General features: G+C 35.3%; 1 protein-coding gene across 1 annotated transcript; it reads right to left on the bottom strand.

Moving 5' to 3' along the window:
• Nucleotides 1-9,135: 9,135 nt before the first annotated feature.
• LOC131056361 (dirigent protein 1-like) lies at nt 9,136-9,674 on the bottom strand. The gene has a single exon (XM_057990721.2). The coding sequence runs from the start codon at nt 9,640-9,642 to the stop codon at nt 9,136-9,138; it is 507 nt and encodes a 168-aa protein (XP_057846704.1). The 5' UTR covers nt 9,643-9,674.
• Between the last annotated feature and the right edge of the window lie 14,533 nt (nt 9,675-24,207).

The following is a 24,207-nucleotide window of genomic DNA, read 5'->3' as shown; positions in this document are numbered from 1 at the left end:
ATCCAAAAGGTCAAACTTATGTACATAAAAAATAAATATTAGAAGAGTTCAAAGATGATTTGTGTTAAATGATTGATCAATTATATAACTACAAAACTTAGAAAATAAGTGCATTAGAACTATGTCTGATTTATGAGATATTCATCACATTAATTTTCTTTTTTAAACTATCATCATGATCCTACATTTGCAAATGCTGTCTAGAATTACATAAAACACACCTATCCTAAACACCAAATTTTATGTAGATTAAGAAAAAAAAAAGATTAAATCTTTAAGGATTTCAAAACAAACTTGTATTAAATGATTGAAAAAAACACACCATGGAAAATAGGTGCATTAGGGCTATGTATGGTGTGCAATCACATTTCACTCTTTCTACTTTAGCTATATAATGGTGTACAATCATTCTTAATAAAGAGACAACTTCAAGAAGAGATATTAACATATTATTATTAATTTTTATTTTACTAATATTATTATTTAATAAGCATTGTTTAAATTGATGAACATATTATTTATGAGCATATTATTTTATAAAGTTTGAAAGTAAAAATAATAAAAAGTTTTGTTTATAATTAGTCAATACTATTACAATATGATAAAAAAATTATTTAGAGCTATTATCTTTCAATCTTTTCTTTTATTGGAGGAAACAAATTTAATTAAAAAAGCCAAAAACCAAGAGATCAGGAGGCTGCTACAACAGCATATATGCTGGAACAAAACCAAACACTGAAGGGTCTATTAAGAAGCAACATTTTTGCTGTTGAAAATACAAACCAGACACAGCAGGAAGAACATGCGACTGAGACGATTGACTGAAAATAAACACATAAGAAAATACAAATCAATGCCATAGAATATACATAAAGAACAACGCCAATGCACAATCTTTATTTGTATATAATGAATAGTTGAATGAGGATGCCATATATCATTGCATTTATCAAATAACTTAATCCAAATACTAGCTTAAAACATTCACTCTAATTTATTCAATAATTGATCAAAACCCTAATATTTTGTATCCCAAATATTCTAATCTAGTCGAAAAGTAGCATTATACTTGAAAGTCATATCAAAGCCACTGGATGCAACAATGGTGACGACAACAAATCCATGGGCATATCGAAACAATCCAGTCCCTCCAACGATTGCATATTCTCTTGGGCCAACAAACGAGTTACCTGCTCCTTGGACTTGAAGGCTGCTGCCATTGTATGTCCCCTTCTCAAATACAACAGAAATCTCCAAATGAAAGGCGGTGGAGCCAGTGGCCACAAAAATTCCCTGGACTCTCCCCAAACCCATGGAGGAGCGCTCAGGTTTTTCTGTCAAAATGTCATCTACAACTATTATTGTTCGGAATCCATAAGCTAAAGAAAACCCATTAACTCCAGCAACTATAACCACCGTAGCATTGGGTCCCCCAGTAGTTTCTTGCACGTAAAACACCATGTTCTTTTCCTGATCAGCTAATGAAGAAGATATTATGAGAAAGATGGGTATCAGATAGAAAAGCAGAATTGATGATTTTGAAGCCATTGCAGATAACAGGGAGAGGAAAGAAAAGCAAAAGAGAATATGTGATCCAGGCGGATTTCATTTATACAAAATGAGGTGGTGGATTTCATTTATACAAAAGGAGAGGAAAGAAAAAGGGAAAGAGAAATACAAAACAAACCCCATAATTACAAACCTATAAGTCCGATTTTCAAAAGATTTTTATTTCATTTAAAATCTAAAAGGATTTAAAATTAGGCGATATTGGGGATTTCGGGAATATTATTGTTGTAATCTCTAAATAGCATTTTTAAATGTATATAAGGGGGTCTTATTGTTTTGTAAAAAGCCAATTCATTCTCAGGGAAAGAGAATTAAGCGAAATTCTTGAGCGTTGAGCTAAACTCAACAAAATGAGTCAAGTGTTGTAATCCAGCATACCAAGTATTGTTCACAGAGGTCATTTTTGTTAGTTTAAAAACGAGCAAAGAAAACACATAATAATGAACAGAAAACAGCAGAAAGAATAATAGACACAACAAAGAACTCAAGACACAAGATTAACGTGGTTCACCACTAAGTGGCTACGTCCACCAGAAACGCAAGGAGGATTGTTATTAACCAATATCCAATTTCACAGTACATCATGTATGGGCTGCACACAGCCATTTATATAAACATATCAAATATGAAATGACGAGTCTTCTGGGGAAGACAAACGACCATGTGACTGTTGGGCTTCATATACCCAACAATCTCCCCCGTGAAGTCCAACTGGCACAGCCTGTAACATTCCCTGCATCTCCATTCCAAGGCTCATACTACAACCAGCTCTTGAGAAGATTTTAATATCGCCAAACTCTGTTCATGAATAGTGCGAATTAATCTTCTCAAGTCAGATCAGAGTTAAAAACATATTCTCTAACTACTTCATCCGGTAATCCATAATCAGGAACACTACTATCAACAGATGCATAATACACTCCTCCATCAAAGTCTCTTGTTCTTGTGCTCCCCCGTAATAGAATATCTAGAAGATCACCATTATCAAATTTTAATACCCAAATATAAAACTCTCGTACAGGTGTGAATAGCCTACAAACATCACTCCCAATTCTCATGGTTGCCTCACTGAATGAATTTGTTGTATTTTGTGCAGATACTTGTGCAGTACCTACAATCAATGCATTCCACTCCGCCTCTATTTCTGCAATCTGGAGCAATAAATCATCACTCTTTTGTTCTTTTTGAAATTCATTTTCCTTAAAGACCTTATCCTCAACCTTTCCGAAGTCTTTTGGATCTTGCACAGCCTTGAGCCAGAGGCTCTCTCCCGCCTCTGTGAGCTCTATAATCCATGTGCTCCTGGGATATTCAATCTCCAGGCACCCTAAATCCTCTTGTAGATTCTTTCCACCAAAGAAAGGCTTTCCTATCAACAAGGCATACATTTTTGTGAGGAAAGAGTCCTCAGTTAGGAGCTTCCCATCACTTTCCTCTTGCTGAAATACGGTCTCTTCAGAAAAATCCCATTCTTTCTCAAAGTTATCTTTTCCAATATTCATGATGCGACACAAAACCATCAACTTCTATTCCATACAAATCAGTTTGTCGGTGAGTAGGAGATTCTCTTCCTTCAACCTCATAAATTTTTTTTTTTCATAATCCTCCGAAGTCTTGGTCTCAACCTCATCAACTTCATCCTCACTTGCTTCAGCATCCTCTTTTTTAGTCAAATGAAGAAAATCTTCAAACAACGAATACTTCAAACCCTCTTCTTCTTCAGCCGAAGTCTCCTCATTTTTCCAGCCATCCCACCAATGAACATGGCGTTTTGTTTTAACTTTTGCTTGTACAATTTTACTTTCCACTGAGTCTAAATTTGCAAGAAAATCTTCGATGACTGGATCAATGTCTTCATCTTTTGGCTTCCTTTTAGCCTTCTCGAGAAACCAACAATTTCTTTTGACATGGCCTCGCTTGCCACAATACCAGCAACTAATTTCTCTAACTTCGAACTTCTGCATCTTCTCAAGAATTTTCAATCCTTTATCTATCTACCTTTCCATCTCTGCTCAATCACTTCACCTAAGCTCTGATACCAATTGTTAGTTTAAAAACGAGCAGAGAAAACACATAATAATGAACAAAAAACAGCAGAAAGAATAATAGACACAACAAATAACTCAAGACACAAGATTAACGTGGTTCACCACTAAGTGGCTACGTCCACACACAGCCATTTATATAAATATATCAAATATGAAATGAAGAGTCTTCTGGGGAAGACAAACGACCATGTGACTGTTGGGCTTCATATACCCAACAGTTTTATCTATTCTTTAGGATTGAAAAGAAATGGAGAAGCAAGTTGAAAGCGTCTTGGACCTGTGTGCAGATTAAAGGTTTGCGAATGGATTATGTTTTTTCTCCATTTATTATTATGTTGGTTTATGTATATGCAAATTAGAGATTCTTTGTAATAATCTGGATTGGAAAGTGTATCGGTTATGCTACAATCCTTCCATAAAATGGCAAAGGATTAATCTACAAATTGAAGATCAGATTGTGACGTAACAAAGATTTTGAGCTTCGCATAAGCCGCGTCGCAATTAAGCGAGCTCGGAGACTAGCCCGAACATGGGGTGAACTCCGTTATCAAATTGGTTTCTGTTACTTTCTACTTATTTTTGTTGATTTCAGTATGTCGATTTCACTTCATGAATTGTTAATTAGTATGTCATTAAGTTGATAACTGATTAAGTGGACCTAACTCTGTAATTTCAATGGTTAACGAACATAGCCATGCAATTCTGTTTGCAATTGAGATAAATATGTAATTTGAATTGAATTTGTAAGCCTTGATTACAGATCAATATGTGTGAAGGAGATGGACGATGGTGAATGATGATTCCCACAAATATAAAGACCTAAGGTGTAGTTGAATGGGTATTAAATGGTGAACAAAACCAGGTCATATGTTTGACAAACTGCGTTGTTGCTTAGTTTGCGTGCATTACTGTATGTTGCAGGAGACTTGGCATATATTGTAGATAAGAACCAGAGGAAAGAAAAGCTTGAATGGCCTCAACTAAAGACCTAAGCGACAGTTAAATTAGATAATGAAGGAAACGAGCTCACATGTTTGACAAACTAAGGTATTACTTAGTTTGCGTGCACTACTCTATGTTGCAAGGAACTTAGTATACAATGTTAGGCAAACATGTTTTCTTCTCCTCCATAATAAAACTATATCAAATTCAACCTTCTAGAAACTATTTGTAATTTGATAAAACTTCAGCCCTTTGTAATGAAGGTTACACATGTAGGATTTTTTCAATGTGTTAAAATGAATATTAATTTTTCAAATGGTGATGCAAATTATTGTTCTTTAATGTCAACAATTTAATAGTCAAAAGTCAATTTTTTTTTTTTTAATGTATAGATATCTTAAGTGCATTTATAGATATTAATATTGAATTATTTTATTTAGTTGAAAAATTTATATTTAGTCTTTTGTTATCATTATAATTTTTCAAATGTTTATGCATTCTAATATTTCTAGATGGTTATTGAATGTAACAATAGTCAAAAGTAATTATTTTTGTTAATGTGTAGATATCTAATGAACATTTATACATATCAATATTGAATTATTTTATTTAGTTAATAATTTTTACATTTCATTTTTTGTTATCATTATAATTATTTTGAGTATAGTAATATAATTATGCTTTTATTAGAGAACACAATAAAGATATATTAAGAGGTATTCAATCTTTTTAGGGTGTTAGAATATCAATTATTCAAGTGTTATGTATGTGATAATATTTCAAGATACTTTAAAAAATAATAACTTAACCATTTAAAATAAATAATTACCAATAAAAATAAGACAATTATTTATTAAAATACATAAATAAATATAAATTTACTATTGCATGACTTAATATTTAAGTAAATTGATATTTGTTAAATCTTTTGTTTTGAAACTTGAACATCTAATTTATACAAACATTCAAAAATAAATAAAGTATGAATGTCCAACTTATGATACTCTTCAAAGATAACTTAAACAAAATATGCTAAACAAAGAAAAATAAAAAAATATTATTCAATACCCTTATTCAATAGACCAAAAATTATGTACACAAAAAGATAAATAAAACTTTAATGAGTTCAAAGCTAATTTTTATTAAAGGAGATTTTAGTGTAATAATACAATTATTATTAAGCTAAGAGTTTTGAGTAAATTTGACATATATTATTTTGTATGTTGAGTTTGTAGTTGTGTTTTGTAACTAATGAATTGCTACTATTAGTATATAATTCAACCACTATTGTAGTTTTTCCATAATCTTATAAATGTTGCAGCTTGGCCACGCCTCCATTATTTATGCATTATCTTTGTTTCTTTAGGCATAACCCTAATGTCAAAATGAACAAAAATATATTTGTTCTAGAAGGAGATGAATTATCTTTGTTTCTTATTAAGCTTTTTCTGTAATTTCTTATTTTAGGGTTTTATTGACAAACCCTCTCTTCAGATTTGGTTGAATTAAAGGATTGTGAATTTGACATGGATGGAAACAATGTATAATTTTAATTAGATATGGAAAAGTTCTATTCATATATCTAGAGTTAAATAAATGTGGTTTATAAATTATTTTATGCTCAACCCTCTCTTCAGATTTGGTTGAATTAAAGGATTGTGAATTTGACATGGATGGAAACAATGTATAATTTTAATTAGATATGGAAAAGTTCTATTCATATATCTAGAGTTAAATAAATGTGGTTTATAAATTATTTTATGCTCATCAATACAAATTATTATTTTTTTAATCAATTATATTTTATATAAATTTATCAACATTCGTACTTAAAGAAAGGAAAGATGAAATACTCTTAAAAGAAATAAATTGAAATTTAGGGTTAGGGTTAAATTTTAACTAAGGGTAGGTTTCAATTAGCATAAACCAAATTGGACCATAACCCTAAATCTAATTGAACACAAAATAAAAATTAACCCTAACTCCAACCCTAAACCAAATTGAAATCCTAACCCTAACACTTGATTGAACCTTGATGGTAAACCTAATTGAACCCTAACTCCAATAATAAACCAAATTAAGCATTAAAATAAAATAAATCCTAACTCTTAATCTAATTGAACATTGTATTTAATTGGACCTTAAATCTATACCCAATTGAAGAAAAATACTAAACCAAATTATAATTTGATTAAAATAGACACCTTGAGAAGGATATCTCTTAGCTTATTTTATATATATTATTATATATATACAAGCTAGGATATCTCTCAGCTAATTCTATATATATTATTAAATATATATAAGCTAGTTTGTAACAATAAATTGAATCTTAAATTTGAGCAATTATAAGTAGAACAACAATAACAAGTTCTTCCTTTTGTAACATTAAGATAATGCCTCAAAATTAACACATACAAAATACTAAGTAATGTAAACATTAGAATTAAAACTTATATTTATCATTTAACAATCTGTCGAGTTATCTAATCTAATAAACAACAGACCACAAAATAATTGTATGAAATTTATTTATAAATTACTTTCTTGAAATCATATACCCATACTCATCTAATAGAACATTGAGAATCAAGAAACATTCACCTACCCCTACCCCTACCCCTACCCCTACCTTACTCCCATTTTTAAAAGAAAACCTAATAATCTAACTCATGGTTTTATTTTAATTTTATCTTTGATGAGATACTTGCAAAATATTGAGAACGCATATTTTTCAGCCACTCTTCCAACACTTCTCCTATAAAAACGTAAGCGAGAAGGTCATTCCCATGGATTGCAAGGTCGCGTGATTTATTTGAAACTTGCACAAGGCACAAAGTTTTCTAATTTTAATAGAGAAGCTCACCTCTCATACTTAGGCATGCTCACATGCTTCTCCTGAGCTAGAAATTCAATAAGGAAACCCAAAAAAAACTCACCCACAGGAAAGAAGCAACATTTACCCAACTCAATCCAATAGAGAAACTCACAAGGTTTAAAATTGAATCAATTTACACAAAAGAGAATCACTTCACTTACCATCCTTATACTACTTCAAAACATAATACTAAAATTTTTAGTAACAAAAATAAATATTAACTACAAGAAATCATTGTCAACTCAACTCCACACTCATTTGAAATGAGAATGGAATGAATATTCACATAACAAGAGAGTAAAGTCACATAAACAACAACATAACAAAATTAAGAATTAGAAATTTTAATGTCTTCGACGAGGGAGTGACAATACATGTAATATCTTCTCATGAAATCCTTATAAAGGTGGCTCGCACATGTGAGAGACCTTATGGATATTCCCAAACTCTTAAATGAGATTTGGGGAATAGGAGTGGGATGTGACAAGTCAATTACCCTAACCCCCAAACCTCAAATTTGTCACTCCTCTTAATAGGCCATTAAGAGGGGTCACATATTGGCCTTAGTACAAGATAATGATTCAAAAAGTTATCTAATTCATAAGTATCAACCTTAAGGCTCCAAAAACTACAAAACATATAAAATAAGGCCTTTTATAACCCTTTAAAAATATAAAAAATGATAAATCTAAAAATGCCAACTAAGATATCATTACAACACAAAAATAATCCCAGAGGCATTAAGACCCAACATAATCATAAACAAAAATTTATCAAACCACATTACAACAATCAAATTATATTTAAAGTATAGCTCATCCAAATGGAATATAGTTCGACATCACAGACACAATAACATTAGGGTTCTTGGAACATCTCCATTCCACTAGCCATAGAATCACCTATATGCTTGATTACATGTGTTAAAATATTCATGTGATAATTATAGCCAAAGAAACATACTTTAACAACATACATAATCATGCATGTGATAATTAATCAATTTCATCCAAAAATTTAAGGAACATTGCTTTAGCATTTAAGCATTTATTCTGATTCTAATCAATATAATTTTCAAGGATACAAATTGTTTAGAGTTAATCATTAGGAAACATGTGATAGGTGATAGGTAATGCACATAACATGGCATAACTCTTCATATATAATAATATAATTTAATTGAATAATTTTGTATTATTGACCTAAAAATTAAGTTACCTAATTAACCTTTAATATCAAAGAATCATCTACACAAAATTAAGATTATTTTGCATATGTAAATGATCATCATCTTTGCAATTACTTTAATCCACAGGTCACTGTCTAATTTAGTATATTCTTAGAGTAATAAGCCTCTACTTAAACACCCAAAGACTAGGTAAATCAAGTAATTATTGGTCAATTAAGAAAGCCAACATTTTTGCTGTGGAAAATACAAACCAACCACAACAGGAAGAACATGGGACTGAGACAATTGACTGAAAATACACACACAAGAAAATACAAATCAATGCCATGCAATATACATAAAGAACAACGCCAATGAACAATCTTTATTTGTATATAATGAATACTTGAATGAGGATGCTATATATCATTGCATTTGTCAAATCCCTTAATCCAAATACTAGCTTAAAGCATTCACTCTAATTTATTCAATAATTGATCAAAACCCTAATATTTTGTCTCCCAAATATTCTAATCCAGTCGAAAAGTTGCATTATACTGCAGAGTCATATCAAAGCCACTGGATGCAACAGTGGTGACGGCAGCAAATCCATGGGCATAACGAAACAAACCAGTCCCTCCAACGATTGCATATTCCCTTGGCCCAACAAATGTGTTACCTGCTCCTTGAACTTGAAGGCTACTGCCATTGTATGCCCCATTCTCAAATACAACAGAAATCTCCAAATGAAAGGTGGTGGATCCAGTGCTCACAAAAGTTCCCTGGACTCTCCCCAAACCCATGGAGGAGCGCTCGGGTTTTTCTGTCAAAATGTCATCTACAACTATTATCGTCCCAAATCCATAAGCTGAAGAAGACCCATTAACTCCAGCAACTATAATGACCGTAGCATTTGGTCCCCCAGTAGTTTCTTGCACGTAAAACACCAAGTTCTTTTCTTGATCAGCCGATGAAGAAGAGATTATGAGAAAGATGGGTATCAGATAGAAAAGCAGAATTGATGATTTTGAAGCCATTGCAGATAACAAGGAGAGGAAAGAAAAGAGAAGAGATTGTGTGTAAAGGAGATGGACGATGGTGAATGATGATTCCCACAAATATAAAGACCTAAGGTGTAGTTGAATGGGTATTAAACGGTGAACAAAACCAGGTGATCATATGTTTGACAAACTGCGCTGTTGCTTAGTTTGTGTGCATTAGTGTATGTTGCAGGAGACTTGGCATCTATTGTAGATAAGAAGCAGAGGAAAGAAACAAGCTCTCATGTTTGACAAACTAAGGTATTACTTAGTTTGCGTGCACTACTCTATGTTGCAGGAGACTTGGTATACAGTGTTAGGCGAGCATGTTTTCTTCTCCTCCATAATAAAACTATATCAAATTCAACCTTCTAGAAACTGTTTGTAATTTGATACAACTTTAGCCCTTGTAATGAAGGTTACACTTGTAGGATTTTTTCAAAAGATTGGGAATATTAATTATTCAAAATGTTGATGCATTCTAATATTTGTAGATCCTTTTCAATGCAACAATTTAATAGTCAAAAAGTGCAAATCTTTTTGTTGACGTATAGATATCTTAAGTATATCCATAGATATCAATATTGAATTATTGGTTCCTCCATAAGCATAGAACTATTGGCAAGGGGCTGTTGTTAACTAATTAACAAATCATAATTGAGAATTTACAAATCAGATATCAATATTTTTTAATTCAAAAAATATTAATCTTGATTGAAATATAGATGCAAATATTTTAACTAAATATAATTTAAAAATTAATTTTCTGCAATACTATTGGCTGGAAAATTTTGAGCGATATGAGCGATTATTGTGCTTGGATCAGATAAGAATGTATCATTGGACAAAAAAAACAGCAAGTAAGAAAAAATCAAAAAGTTGCATTATTTTTTCTGCAAACTTTGAAGAATGCTTAATATCGTTATTTAAGTGCCAATGTATTTAGGTGGATGATCTCTATGTTTTGTCATTAAAATTGCCCAGGTAATCTATTGAGTTTCATTGTCGATCTAATAAGTTTCATTGTTTAATTTATTTGTAAATCTATTTTGTGCATGGCTTCCAATTATTTAGAAACTGCATGATTTATATATTGTGAATTGGCATGAAATAGATTGTAGGTAGTTAAAGTGGTATTTCTATATACTGATTATATGTTACTTCTGATTTTAATTAGTTTAAATTTTATGTATATTAGAAATTTCAAATATTATCATTCTATATTGTTGTTGGTATAATGGTTAGCATAGTTGAATCAAGAAAACATAGCCATTCCTACCTTTTTGAATTCGGTCATAGCATAAGGGCTCATTGTGTGGTACAACCATAGAAAGGTTTAAAAGAGAAATAGATGAATTGGAGGCTATTTAAAAGAATTCAATCCAACAAGTTTTTATTTTTTATTTGACTAATTTTTTATTTAACTGTACATGCACATATCAATGTAAAGAAATTTAATGAATAGTGTTTCACATCTTAGATTATTATCCAGTCTAATTAAATAAATATTTATTTATTTAATTACTTTAGCCTAATTCTTCTATTAATTAATTAAATTTTTATTTATTTAATTAATTCATTTATCCTCTTCTAGCCTTATTTCTCATTTAAATAAATACATTTATATATTTAAATTATCCCTTTTCCCTAAATTAAATAAATATCTTATTTATTTAATTGATCCCACTTCTTCTATTAATTAAATAAATCTTTATTTATTTAATTAATTCATTAGCCTTTTTTACCCATGACACATGTCATTCATCTATTAATTCATACACTACCTACCCTTTCATTATTTTCTTATTTCCTCTACCTACCCTCTAATCATAGTCGACCATTTATCTTTTACACCTCTCAATCTTATCCCTCCATTTCATATAGTGTCTTCTATATAAGGACATGCTTCCTTCATTATCAAACCCCCACTTATGACTCGACTACACTACGCCTTTGAACTTTCATATGCGATCCTACTTGCAACCACATTTCCGTTATTTGTTGAGCTCTTGTGCACATAAAATCTGAGAGCAAATATATCAAGCAAGATCAATGGAGATAGGAAGAATGGACATTCAAACCCTATTAGACATGTGATGGTATAATCTTTGTGATTTCATTTGATTTGCATTGTCTTAGGTAATCTTCATATGTTATGGTGGATCTTTGTTGTTGTTAGGCTAGGGTTTTGTGGTTGAATTCATTTAGTCTTTCAACATTGTTGTATCCATTTTTACCGTATACATTTTGGCACGCCTGGTGGAACTCTTGTCCCTTTTGCATTTAACATCTTTTGTTGCAGATTTTATGTTTTGAAGTTGCAGATCTGACATTTCCGACAAATTTTTGATACTTTCGCATCTGCGTGCTTTTGAATCGCGTTTTTGGTTTTCTGCTGCGTCTGTGACTTCTGGAATCGCGTCTGCGCCCTCGACAGTATTTTATTTTTATTTTTTTGCAGATTCTGGGAAACGTGTCTCTGTTCCCTAGTCGCGTCTGTGAAATCTTCAGGCACGTTTGTGTCTAGGAGCTGCGTCTGTGTTCTGGAACTGCGTCTGTGTCAGATCTAAGCGTGTCTATGAAGTTATATAGCGTTTGTGTTTCTGATAACTGCGCCTGTGTGAGGTTGTTACATTTTGGGTTTCTTTGATTTGGTTTTTCATCATTCGGATTTTCAGATCTGGTCTATTTTGAGCTAACATCTTCAGATCTAGCTAACGAAATTGGTGCAGCTTGTCTTGAAAGCAAAATCATTTTGTTGAAGGCCCCTATTTTCACAAATTCTTTTGGATCTAAAATTTACCTAACTTGTGTGCTTGCAGGAGGGGTGATCATTTAAAAAATCCAAACTACTAATAGATCTTTGTTGCAAGGCCTTGGCAAGGTTTTTTGATCTTTATTGTGTGCCTTGTTTTCATAGACTAGCGAACACTTCAATTGGTGCACTAAAATTGAACCATTGTCTTTTGTGTCTTGGGCAATAGGTTCTTTTTGTTTCATCTTTAGAGGGCCTGTCTCCCCATGTGGTCATTAGGACTACTAGTGAGGAGAGAACAACCCAAGTGGTAGCGAAGAAAACCCACCTCTTCGGAACCACTATAAACAACTGTATTCATGGTGAAAACTATGGATAACGTGTGCTGATTAGTTCATACTGACACTATGTCTCCCCATAAACCCGTTTGATCAAATTTATTTGATCAGTTGTAGGGCGTAACCCCTATCGGTTGGGAGCCTTATGTATTTACAGAGCTGAAAGTGCCGCATGTATGGCCACACGAGCGGATGCCCTTACTAGCACCTTTTTGTTTTAGAAGCCAAAAATCCTTCTAGTTGTTGGGGCAGGAGGTCGGACCTCTGGAGCGGCCCACACACATACTGTTCTTAGTAGAGATACAAAGTTCACCACGGGGAGTTTCTATGGGGACTGATGCTTGGCTGCCTCGAGAAGTTAGTGCCGAGGGTGGAGCCAGTGGGGTCAAGCATCTAAGTATCCGCTCTAAATAGCATAGCCTCATGTGGGAATCAACAACTATTGTCCTGGCTAGCCATAAGAATTGTGCTTGACTTATTTTAAACATTCAAACATTCAAGACCAAACATTAAAACATAGTGTCTTTTGTGTCTTCAAGTGTATGCAAAACATTTTTACATCAAACAACACACTTTTCTTTGAGTCATTTTGAGTCTAACATTGAGTCCTCATCAACATTGTGTCCTCTTGTCACAAAAAATAGTCAAACATTCAGATTTGGTCACAACAAGTCACTTCATAGATTGGAGAAATTGCACAAAATTTTTAGAAATGCATCTATGTCTGACAGACCTGCGTCTGTGTCATATAATCGCATCTGTGAAGGGCAGAAACACGTCTGTGTTCTCTTGAGAAACATTGCAATTAGAACATCTCAGAAACACGTCTGTGTCTGACAGAACCACGTCTGTGTCATTTAAGCGCGCTTGTGTCTGACATAATAGCGTCTGTGTCCTTTAAACGCGTCTGTGAAGTATACAGGCACGTCTGTGTCCAGAATTGAAAACTTTCATAATTCAGCAAACAAGGAACAGTTAGTTTCAGACTTATTGAGCTTCCTAGGTATCTCTCTGGGTTTTCATCTAGCATTCAACCTATCTTTGGGTCTCACAAAGTCCATCATTGCTTTACACCTTACATTACATTCACATTTGTCTAAACTTGAGTCAAAAGGTCACTTGCTTGTCCTCATCATGCTTTGTCAATGTACTACATACAACAACATTTTGCTAAGTGGTCCCTCATTAAGGTCTATCACCTTTGGGTCTCATTTGGTCTTACTTAGAGTCAACGTCAACTTACCTCATCAAGAGAAACTATCATCTCTTTGAAAGCCACACCTACTCTACTACATACATACTTGGTCTTACACTTTGGACATTGCAAGTACACTTCAGATTCATTTACACTCCATCCAACTCTTGGTCTTCTGTACTCCTTCCATTTTCATCTAGTCTCACACATCTTGGTCAATACCTAGTTCATGGTTGAAACCCGTTCCCAAAAATTTAGGAGAGAAACTAAAGAGACTCAAGAGTCCGCAAACATGAGTTCCTATGAATATGACAATGATATCTTTTTCAATTCTGATCATAACACATTACCTGACATGGATGCTTATAGAAACATTCCAAATGTTGAGAACATGGACACTATAAACAACAATGATACACACAATGACAATATGGACAACTTTTTCGTACATTCAGCGGAAGTGGAAGACACCATAATGGATCCCCATTTCAATAGATTGGTTGAGGAAATAATGAGGAGAGATAGACAATATTTCTTACAAGTGATGGCACAAAGTGGAGCCAAGATCCCTCACGATTTTGACATGTCTCAAATAATGGAAAATCAACCTTTGCAACAACCTCACCTTAACATGGATCAAAGGAGGCCTAATAGTGGAGGCAATAGAGGACCACATCTTGTGCCTGAATCACCATCATCTTTGTTTCAAAAATCAGAGGTCCCACTTACACATGGTCAAGCATATGATACTCACCTTCGTAGACCATTATGGAAGTCTTATGCAGAAAAATATGCTCAATCACATACCAATGCTAAGGACCAACCACCAAAGCAATTGGATATTCAAAGGCATGCTCAAAATTTGGACACAAGGAAACCCCGCGTCAAATTTGGGGGCAACACACTAGAACAAACTCATGACATTCCCATAGAGTATGGTATACAAGGACAAAGCAGATATTCCATTCCTCATCATGACTCTATACCAAGTGGTCCATATACGCAACATCATTATAGACCTCCTCCATATGAACATGTGTATGATCAGTATCATCCATATATGCAACATGCTCCTCCTCCACCCGGTGGTTCAGGCATGGGGTATGGTCCAAGAAGTTGATCTACACCTAAGAACAATTTGGAACAACAAATTAAGGACTTACAAAAGAAAATGGAGGACATAAATACACCGAAGCCAACTTACACAATGAGAGACATATGTCCCTATCCAATTGAGCACTATTAAACAATTGAGATATTCCGATAAAGCTATGAATTCTACAAACAAAATTACCATCAAGGCATATGATGACAAAGAGCGCTCATCCAAGGGCACAATCACCCTACCTCTCAGAGTTGGGCCAGTTACGAAGGATGTGGTTTGTCAAGTCCTAGACCTAGATCTCACATACAATATATTACTAGGGCGTCCTTGGATTCATGAAATGAGGGCAGTCCCATCTACATATCACCAATGCATTAAGTTTTCTCACAACGGAGTTGAGATAACAGTTAATGGTGATCCTAATCCATACATATACTACAATAACTTGAGACCGAAAACTGAGATGATCATTTCAAGTAATAGGGAAGCTATCCCTTCTTCTGCATACATTGATCCTGAATCATTAAGACCTTCGACATCAAAACAAGGTGAGCTTAATGGAAAAATTTAGGACAAGGGCATGGGTGAATACACTTTGAATCAAACCATGTGCTTACAACAAGTTATGAGTTCACCAAAAGAATATGGAAGACCACATCCTAATAAGCAAGTATCTATCATCATACTCAAATGGGACCCTACTATCTTTCAAAGATGGGGTGAACTGGAAGAAGAAGACTTATACAACATGCTTTACAAAGACCTTGAAAATGATACACAAGATCACATCAACATACCATGTGAAAAGTATGGCAAAGGATTCAAGATCCTACAAAAATTTGGGTATGATGGCAAAAGTCCTCTTGGCTTAAGAAAGGAAGGCATCATTGAACCTTTACAACCTGAATTGACATTCAAAAAGGAACGCTTGAAAGGACTTGGTTTCGTGACTTCCAAGGTAAACACTCAAAAGACAGGAGAAGCATTACAAATCAAAGCTGCCAAAATTCAACAAGAGAATCACTATTTCACAGACTCCAATGAATGGGAATGGGATTTAGATAAATCCTCTAGTGACTATGAACTAACCGAGACATTCAGAGAACCAGGTGAACCCACAGAAGAAGAGGAATTTTATAGAAAATTCAAAGTTGGTCAAGAAACAACCCCTGAGGATCCCATACAGTCCTTGCCTCTAGGTTCTAGGTCGAAATCACATAGAATGAGAACACTTGTCCCAGAATGCGCTACTAGTGATGAGAATTTGGATTTGTTCATGATCGAGATAGATGAGGAGAGTGCCAATGATGACCTCGATGACTATCTCAACATACCTGAATATAACTGCATATTCACTCTTAGCCCCGCTAACTTTGAAGACATCAAAGGCCTTCCCCTTGTTCACCACCAACTTATTGACTGGGACCATGAAGGACCTACACAGTTCGATACATTCCAAAATGATGACGCCTTTATTGATTATCTAGGCATATGAGATGATCTTCCCCTTGGGGACCATAAGGTAGGATACACTATAGAACTCAACAGCATGGCATATTTTGGTGAGGATGTCGGGCCTTCCAGTCGCAAAAACATAAAAATAAAAACAAATCAAGGGTCTTATGGCAAAAACCACATTGTGGTGCTGTCTAACCCCAAAAAAGTAAAAGGAAAGGACGTATTTGAGGGTGAAAATCTCTCTAAGGCACCTGAGGATGGAAGGCTCAACATTCTCCCAGCATCCTATGAAGAAAAATCATCTATGTTGGTAGATGAAACCATCAAAACAAACATTGGTACAAAAGAAAGTCCACATAACATATTCTTGGCTCAATCTTTGACAGAGACAGAAAGATCAAAGTTCATAAGTTTCTTCACAGAGCAACAAATCAATTTTGCATGGTCATACGCTGATATGCCTGGATTGGATCCGGATTTGGTAATGCATCATTTGACAGTTAAACCGGGGGCAAAACCAGTGAAACAGAAATTGAGAAAGATGCATCCACAAGTGGCATTATTAGTCAAGGCTGAGCTTGAAAAATTATTGGATGTCGGATTCATACACCCAATTGATTATCCTGAATGGATCTCCAACTTAGTGCCCATCAGTAAACCATATCGTAGCATTAGAATATGTACAGACTTCAGAGACATCAACAAAGCTTGTTCTAAGGATGACTTCCCATTACCAAACATAGATTTGATTGTAGATCTCACAGCAGGTCATGAAATGTTATCTTTGATGGATGGATTCTCTAGTTATAATCAAATAAAAATCACATCCGAGGATCAACACAAAATGACATTTACTTATCCTTGGGGAACTTTCTTTTGGAATGTCATGCCCTTTGGGTTAAAAAATGCAGGCGCTACATATCAAAGAGCCATGACTACTATCTTTCATGATCTCATGCATGTTACTCATGGAAGATTATGTTGCCGATCTCTTGGGAAAATCAGTAGACAGAGATACACATTTGGACATACTTTCAGTCATCTTTGATCAGTTGGAAAAATACAAAGTAAGATTAAACCCCAAGAAATGTGTCTTTGGAGGCTCCTGGGATTCATTGTATCAAAAAGAGAAATAAAAACTGATCTAGCAAAAGTCAACTTTGATCTTTGCAAGGGAGACTCCAGTCCATATGAAGATTCATAGCACAACTTGCAGATAAATGTAATCCTTTTTAGCACTTGCTACATAAAAACATCAAATTCAAATGGGATGATAATTGTCAACAGGCTTTCCAGATACTCAAAAATTATCTTTTGAATCCGCCAGTTTTGATGCCACTAGTTCCAGATCAACCTCTATTACTATACATATCAGCTACTTCAGCAACACTAGGGGACTCTTAGCACAACAGGTTGCTGAGGGTAAAGAAAAGACAGTATACTACACCAGTCACACCTTGGTGGGATATGAACTAAACTACACACCAATTGAGCATGCATGTCTCGCTGTGGTCTTTGCTTCACAAAAATTATGACATTACATGCTAACTCATAAAACTAAGTTGGTTGCAAGGATCGATCCATTGAAATGCCTTCTCAATAAAGAAACACTTATAGGGTGACTAGCCAAATTGGTGATGCTCCTGAGTGAATTCAACATCGAGTATGTGGACAGAAAAGCAATAAAATGACAAGCCATCGCAGATCAATTGGCAGATGCTCCCATGATAGATGATGTTCCTCTAACTTCATAATTCCTAGATGAATCCATCTTGACAGTGTCACGCGCAAAGCCTTGGCAGCTATACTTTGACGACTCATACACACAGCATGGGGCAAGAGCTGGTATCCTCTTCATAACTCCTCAAGGGGATTCTATACCAAAATCATATCGATTATCATTTCCTTGCACTAATAACATAGCGGAGTACGAAGCATTAACAACAGGATTACGGATTGCAGTTCAGTGGAAGATCCAGGAACTTCATGTTTTTGGGGACTCTCAACTTGTGATTCGTCAAGCAATAGATGACTACCAAACAAAGGATAAGAAATTAATGCCTTACAAAAGAATGGTGGATGACCTGAAACAACATTTCATGAAGATAGACTTTGAGCAGATACCAAGAGAGTAGAATCGAGCTGCAGATGCTATGGCTACAATTGCTTCACTAATCGATTTACCACAGAATGAGACCTGCTATGAGTTCTTGGTGGATAACCTTTTGGTTCCCTCATATGAAATCACTCCTACTGAGATGATATGTATTGTCGGTCCTGAGTCCCAGTTATATGGTGCCATTTTCGCATACCTTAGTGACAATACCCTACCTCCTGACCTATCCAATAACCAACGTCGCACTTTCATTCGCCAATCTTCTCGATATGTCATTTTAGGCGATATCCTATACCGTCGAGGTCTAGATGACACTCTTCTTAGATGTTTAGAAGGGGACGAAGCTCAGATTGCGTTACGTGAAGTTCATGAAGGGATATGTGGTCCACATTCTAGTGGTCCTACCTTAGCCAAGAAACTCATTCGGATTGGATATTACTGGCCCAATATGGAAAAAGACTCATATCAGTTTGTCAAGAAATGTAAGCAGTGTCAAATTCATGGAGACCTCATTCATGTGCCAGCATAAGAACTTCAACCAATTATGACTCCTTGGCCCTTTTGTCAGTGGGGACTCGATCTCATAGGCAAGATTCACCCTCCTTCCAATGGTCATAAATTCATTATCACTGCCACAGAGTATTTCACAGAATGGATTGAAGCTGTGCCTCTCACGCAAGTAACTGGAAAACAAATTGCTACATTCATTCTCAACTATATCATTTGTCGATACGGTATTCCTGTTTCCATCATCACCGATAACGGGCGTCCCTTCAAAAATCAGGATGTTTGAGAACTCTATGACCGCTTCCATATTACCCACCATTTTTCCACACCTTATTACCCCCAAGGTAATGGTCAAGCTGAGGCATCTAATAAAACAATCCTTAAAATCCTGAAAAAGACAGTCGACGACGCTGGCCGCAATTGGCATATCCAACTTAATCCCGCACTTTGGGCTTACCGCACAAGTGTCTAAACACCTACAGGAGCTACACCCTATTCACTTTTCTACGACACTAAAGCTATCTTGCCTATTGAGGTCGAGTTACCCTCTTTACGAGTCTCTTTGCAAAACATTATCAGTGATGAAGACTACAGGGTCTCTCGCTTACAAGAACTTGAACTATTGGATGAACGAAGACAAACACATTTTAATCATCTCAAGGCTTATCAACAACGAATGAGTCACAGCTACAATCATAAAGTCAAGCTTCACACATTTGAGGTACGCAACTTAGTTCTCAGAGAGAATCCTAAAAATCAGCAAGACAGAGAGAGGAAGGGCAAGTTCGAACTGAACTGGCTTGGTCCTTACATCATCACAACAGCATATGGATCTGGTGCATATCAACTCTCAACCACAGAGGGTGAACCTTTGGATGATCCTATCAATAACATGCACCTTCACAAGTTTTACACATAGCTCTTCAAATTATCCCAATTCAAAAATACAAAAAAAAAAAAAATAAAAAAAAAAATACAAAAAAATCATAAAACATAAAAAATCGTTACTTGGTGAAAACCTGGCAAACAAGCGCCTTGTGACACACAAAAAAAGGAGAAAATATTGGAAAATAGAAAAACATTTCATCCAATGGTGAAAACCACTTCGGTGGCGCCTTGGGCAAGTACCATGGTGAAAACCGGGTCACCGACGCCATGTGTAGAGACATTACTCCTCCCTCCTTCAAGATTCAATTTTATCCTTTCACTTTGCACACTCACAACCTATTCATCCATAATAAAATTACCCATTCCCATCATGGATTGTTATCGATCTACCCAAGATTGCTTAGCCATTCATAATAAACATTCCTTTTCATCCCTTTCCATTCATAATAAATCAGCTCCTATCTGTGGCTAAGGCAAATCCTACGTCTAGTAATGGGTGCGGAACTGAGAGCATCACATGTTTTCGAGGAGTACAATTTCTTCCAATTTTCTTCAGTCTATCCGTGCACAATCCACAATAAAACAACATTTGCGTCACCAATTCGCATTAAAGTTCCGTCTTCTCCACAATAAAGTATCAGTTTCATGGATTCAGTCAGTTTCAGATGAGACACAGTAGTACCAATGGGCTTCAACAAATCAAATCTTTTAACAGACTCAGACAACATTATGGTTCAGTGCTATCTATCCTTTTTGTGAAAGTAAACATTGTGACCACAAGCAAATCGACTTATACAAGTGACAAGAGACACTAAACTTGAGGACTACAGTGGATGTTGGTGTCGAGTCTTGGTTTTCTTTGGATTTTTATTTTTTTTGGTGACATGTCTTTTAGCTTTTCTGGGATGTCTCTAACTAGAGATTCTATCTCCAGGATGTCTTTGACTAGAAAGGCGAGGATGGGGTATCGACACCTATTTTTCTTTGTTGTCTGTAGGTTGTCTCTTAGTAATGCTATGACTTGTCCAAGGATATGAGGACATTGTGAGTCTAGTATGAACTGGGGCATTCCTTGTTTGTGACTGTCTTATCTCCATGCAAATAGGTACAATGACTTTCCGGGTCGAACATATGTCTCGATTGTCATAACCTATTTTTCCATAATAAAGCTCAATGATGATAACGCACAAGAAGCTCTTTCACTTTCATATCTTCTACCTTCTATCCCCCTTTGTTGAATGACTTCCATCATCCTTCTTGAGTCCGTGTAGCCTGTTATCACGTGGCTGAGTATAATGACACACCAAAAATGTTTGCATTTCATGTAGTTGCGCCTACATTACCACATATTAATTATTTCATACATCCATATAGATATCACAATTGCATCACATCTTGCACACAACACATGTTAGCACATCTTACATTTTCATCACGTAAATTGTTATTCATATTATCATATTCATTTGCATTTCATACATTCACATTTGCATTGGCATAACATATTAAAAACATAAAAGAACAAAAATATTGCATTCCATAATGTACATATTTGCATCCATATCATAAGCACCATGAAACATCTCATCACATAGGTACACATGCATATAGTTGCCGCAAAGATGAATCATCTTATATATATATATATCTCAAAATCATAAGTGTCATGATACAATGATGTCAAAATCATATGGTTACAATCACCCAAATATGTCTACATCATCATACAAAATGGTACAAAATTGATACATAGGGAGCCCTCTTCGGCTATGATGAACTCCCTCCCTCAGAGTCGTCTAGCCTCGACGGAGTCTGAGCCCTGGAAGGACTCACCCCAAGATCATCTCTCCTGGCCCCTGTGTCCTCTGTAGCCACCCCTCGTGTCGCCCTATCCGGACAGAGGAACCCATTGATAACTCTTGCCAACACTGCTGGTAGTGCTAATCCTGTTCATGTAATGGTATCCCAAGCCATGTGTCCAACCCTCATCTCCAGTCCTGGATCCTGAAACACTTGTCTCAATGCATCCCTATCTTCGTCTCGATCATAAGGTACTAACTCCCCATCGATCGGTATCCTCAAAATCCTGTATACATCCTCTAAGATGACTGTCATCTCACCTATCGGCAAATAAAAACTGCAAGTCTCTGAGTGCCACTCTCAGCTAGCGCAGTCAGCAAACCCATGTTCGCCCGAAGCTCAAGCACATACAGAATAAATTGCAGACCCATAACTTGAACCACTACTCTCTCCTCAACTGTTAGCTCTGCTCGCAAACTCTAAGTCAATGGGAATCTCTCTCATGACTCCAGCATAGGTAGATACTCCTGCAGTCAAGCAAACCAATCATGTCAGTCATAGTGGCATTCACTGTTCATCACAAAATGCTGCTCTTTATCCTAGTGCTTACATTTATCATATGGTGCTCTATCCTAGTGACACTCACTGTTCATCACAAAGTGTTGCTATTTATCCTAGTGGTACTCCCTGTTCATCACAAAGTACTACGTGTTTGCACTACCTGTTCATCACAAAGTGCTGTTCATATTTGCACTCCCTGTTCATCACAAAGTGCTACTCATATTAGTACTCCCTATTCATCACAAAGTACTATGCCTTGATACTCCCTGTTCATCACAAAGTGCCTCAATCTATCTTATCCTAGGGCTATACTTGAGTGTATCCTCTTGAGTAGTTTCCTAATTGGCAACATATGTTCTATCACAGAATTGTCAATCCCAGCCCTTAATCTATTCTGGTCTTCCCTAGAGGATCTGCTTGAGTGTATCCTCTCAGTAGTTTATCCAATCGACAACGTATGTTCATCACAGAACTGCCGATTTGGCCTTGAAGACATAGACGCCTTTTCATTCATAGACGCACCTGGCACAAACACAGACGCGCTTGGCACCAACACAGATGCGCCTCAACGTTTTTTGACCTTTTTTGACATACCTAAATGCACATTTATTGCTCTACCTAGCATGCATTAATGACAACATTTATTGCGACAAAGTACAAGGATGTTTGCAGTACTTACTGGCTCTCCTGCATCTGCTAGCCTCTGAAATCGGCAAACGTGATCGAATCTATGCACCAATGCCATCGCTGCTGATTGCTGCTATTCTATTCTCTCTCTGCACTCTGATCTCTTGGATGTGTGGATGACAATGAGGATGTATTCCCCTCATGGTCTATTTTATAGACTGCCTTAGCCCTAGCCCTAGCCCTAGTTTCCGGAGTCAGTCTTCTTTATCCCGTGACTCTGTCTCTTTATCCTACCCGATCAGTCCATTCTAGCCTTTCTTTCTTATAGAGAGATTGTCTGCGATCTTTTTAGATATTTTCATCCAATCTCTTGAGGGGGCATATCATTCCCATCTTGGGGCAACTTTGTATCAGTTCATTTTATCTTCTTTGAAACAATGCAACAAGTTGCATTGTCACAAAGAGGGGCAAAATGTAGACACCTAAAATTGTCCAGTCTAATTAAATAAATATTTATTTATTTAATTACTTTAACCTAATTCTTCTATTAATTAAATAAATCTTTATTTATTTAATTAATTCATTTATCCTCTTCTAGCCTTATTTTTCATTTAAATAAATACATTTATTTATTTGAATTATCCCTTTTCCCTAAATTAAATAATTATCTTATTTATTTAATTGATCCCACTTCTTCTATTAATTAAATAAATCTTTATTTATTTAATTAATTCATTAGCCTTTTCTACCCATGACACATGTCATTCATCTCTTAATTCATACACTACCTACCCTTTCATTATTTTCTTATTTCCTCTACGCACCCTCTAATCATAGCCGACCATTTATCTTTTACACCTCTCAATCTTATCCCTCCATTTCATATAGTGTCTTCTATATAAGGAGATGGTTCCTTCATTATCAAACCCCTGCTTATGACTCGACTACACTACGCCTTTGAACTTTCATATGTGATCCTACTTGCAACCACATTTCCGTTCTTTGTTGAGCTCTTGTGCACATAAAATCTGAGAGCAAATATATCAAGCAAGATTAATGGAGATAGGAAGAATGAAAATTCAAACCCTATTGGACATGTGATGGTATAATCTTTATGATTTCATTTGATTTGCATTGTCTTAGGTAATCTTCATATGTTATGGTGGATCTTTGTTGTTGTTAGGCTAGGGTTTTGTGGTTGAATTCATTTAG

The sequence above is a fragment of the Cryptomeria japonica genome, chromosome 7 (genome assembly GCF_030272615.1).
Source record: "Cryptomeria japonica chromosome 7, Sugi_1.0, whole genome shotgun sequence".
Taxonomy (NCBI): domain Eukaryota; kingdom Viridiplantae; phylum Streptophyta; class Pinopsida; order Cupressales; family Cupressaceae; genus Cryptomeria; species Cryptomeria japonica.
This window is presented reverse-complemented; position numbering and strand designations above follow the sequence as displayed.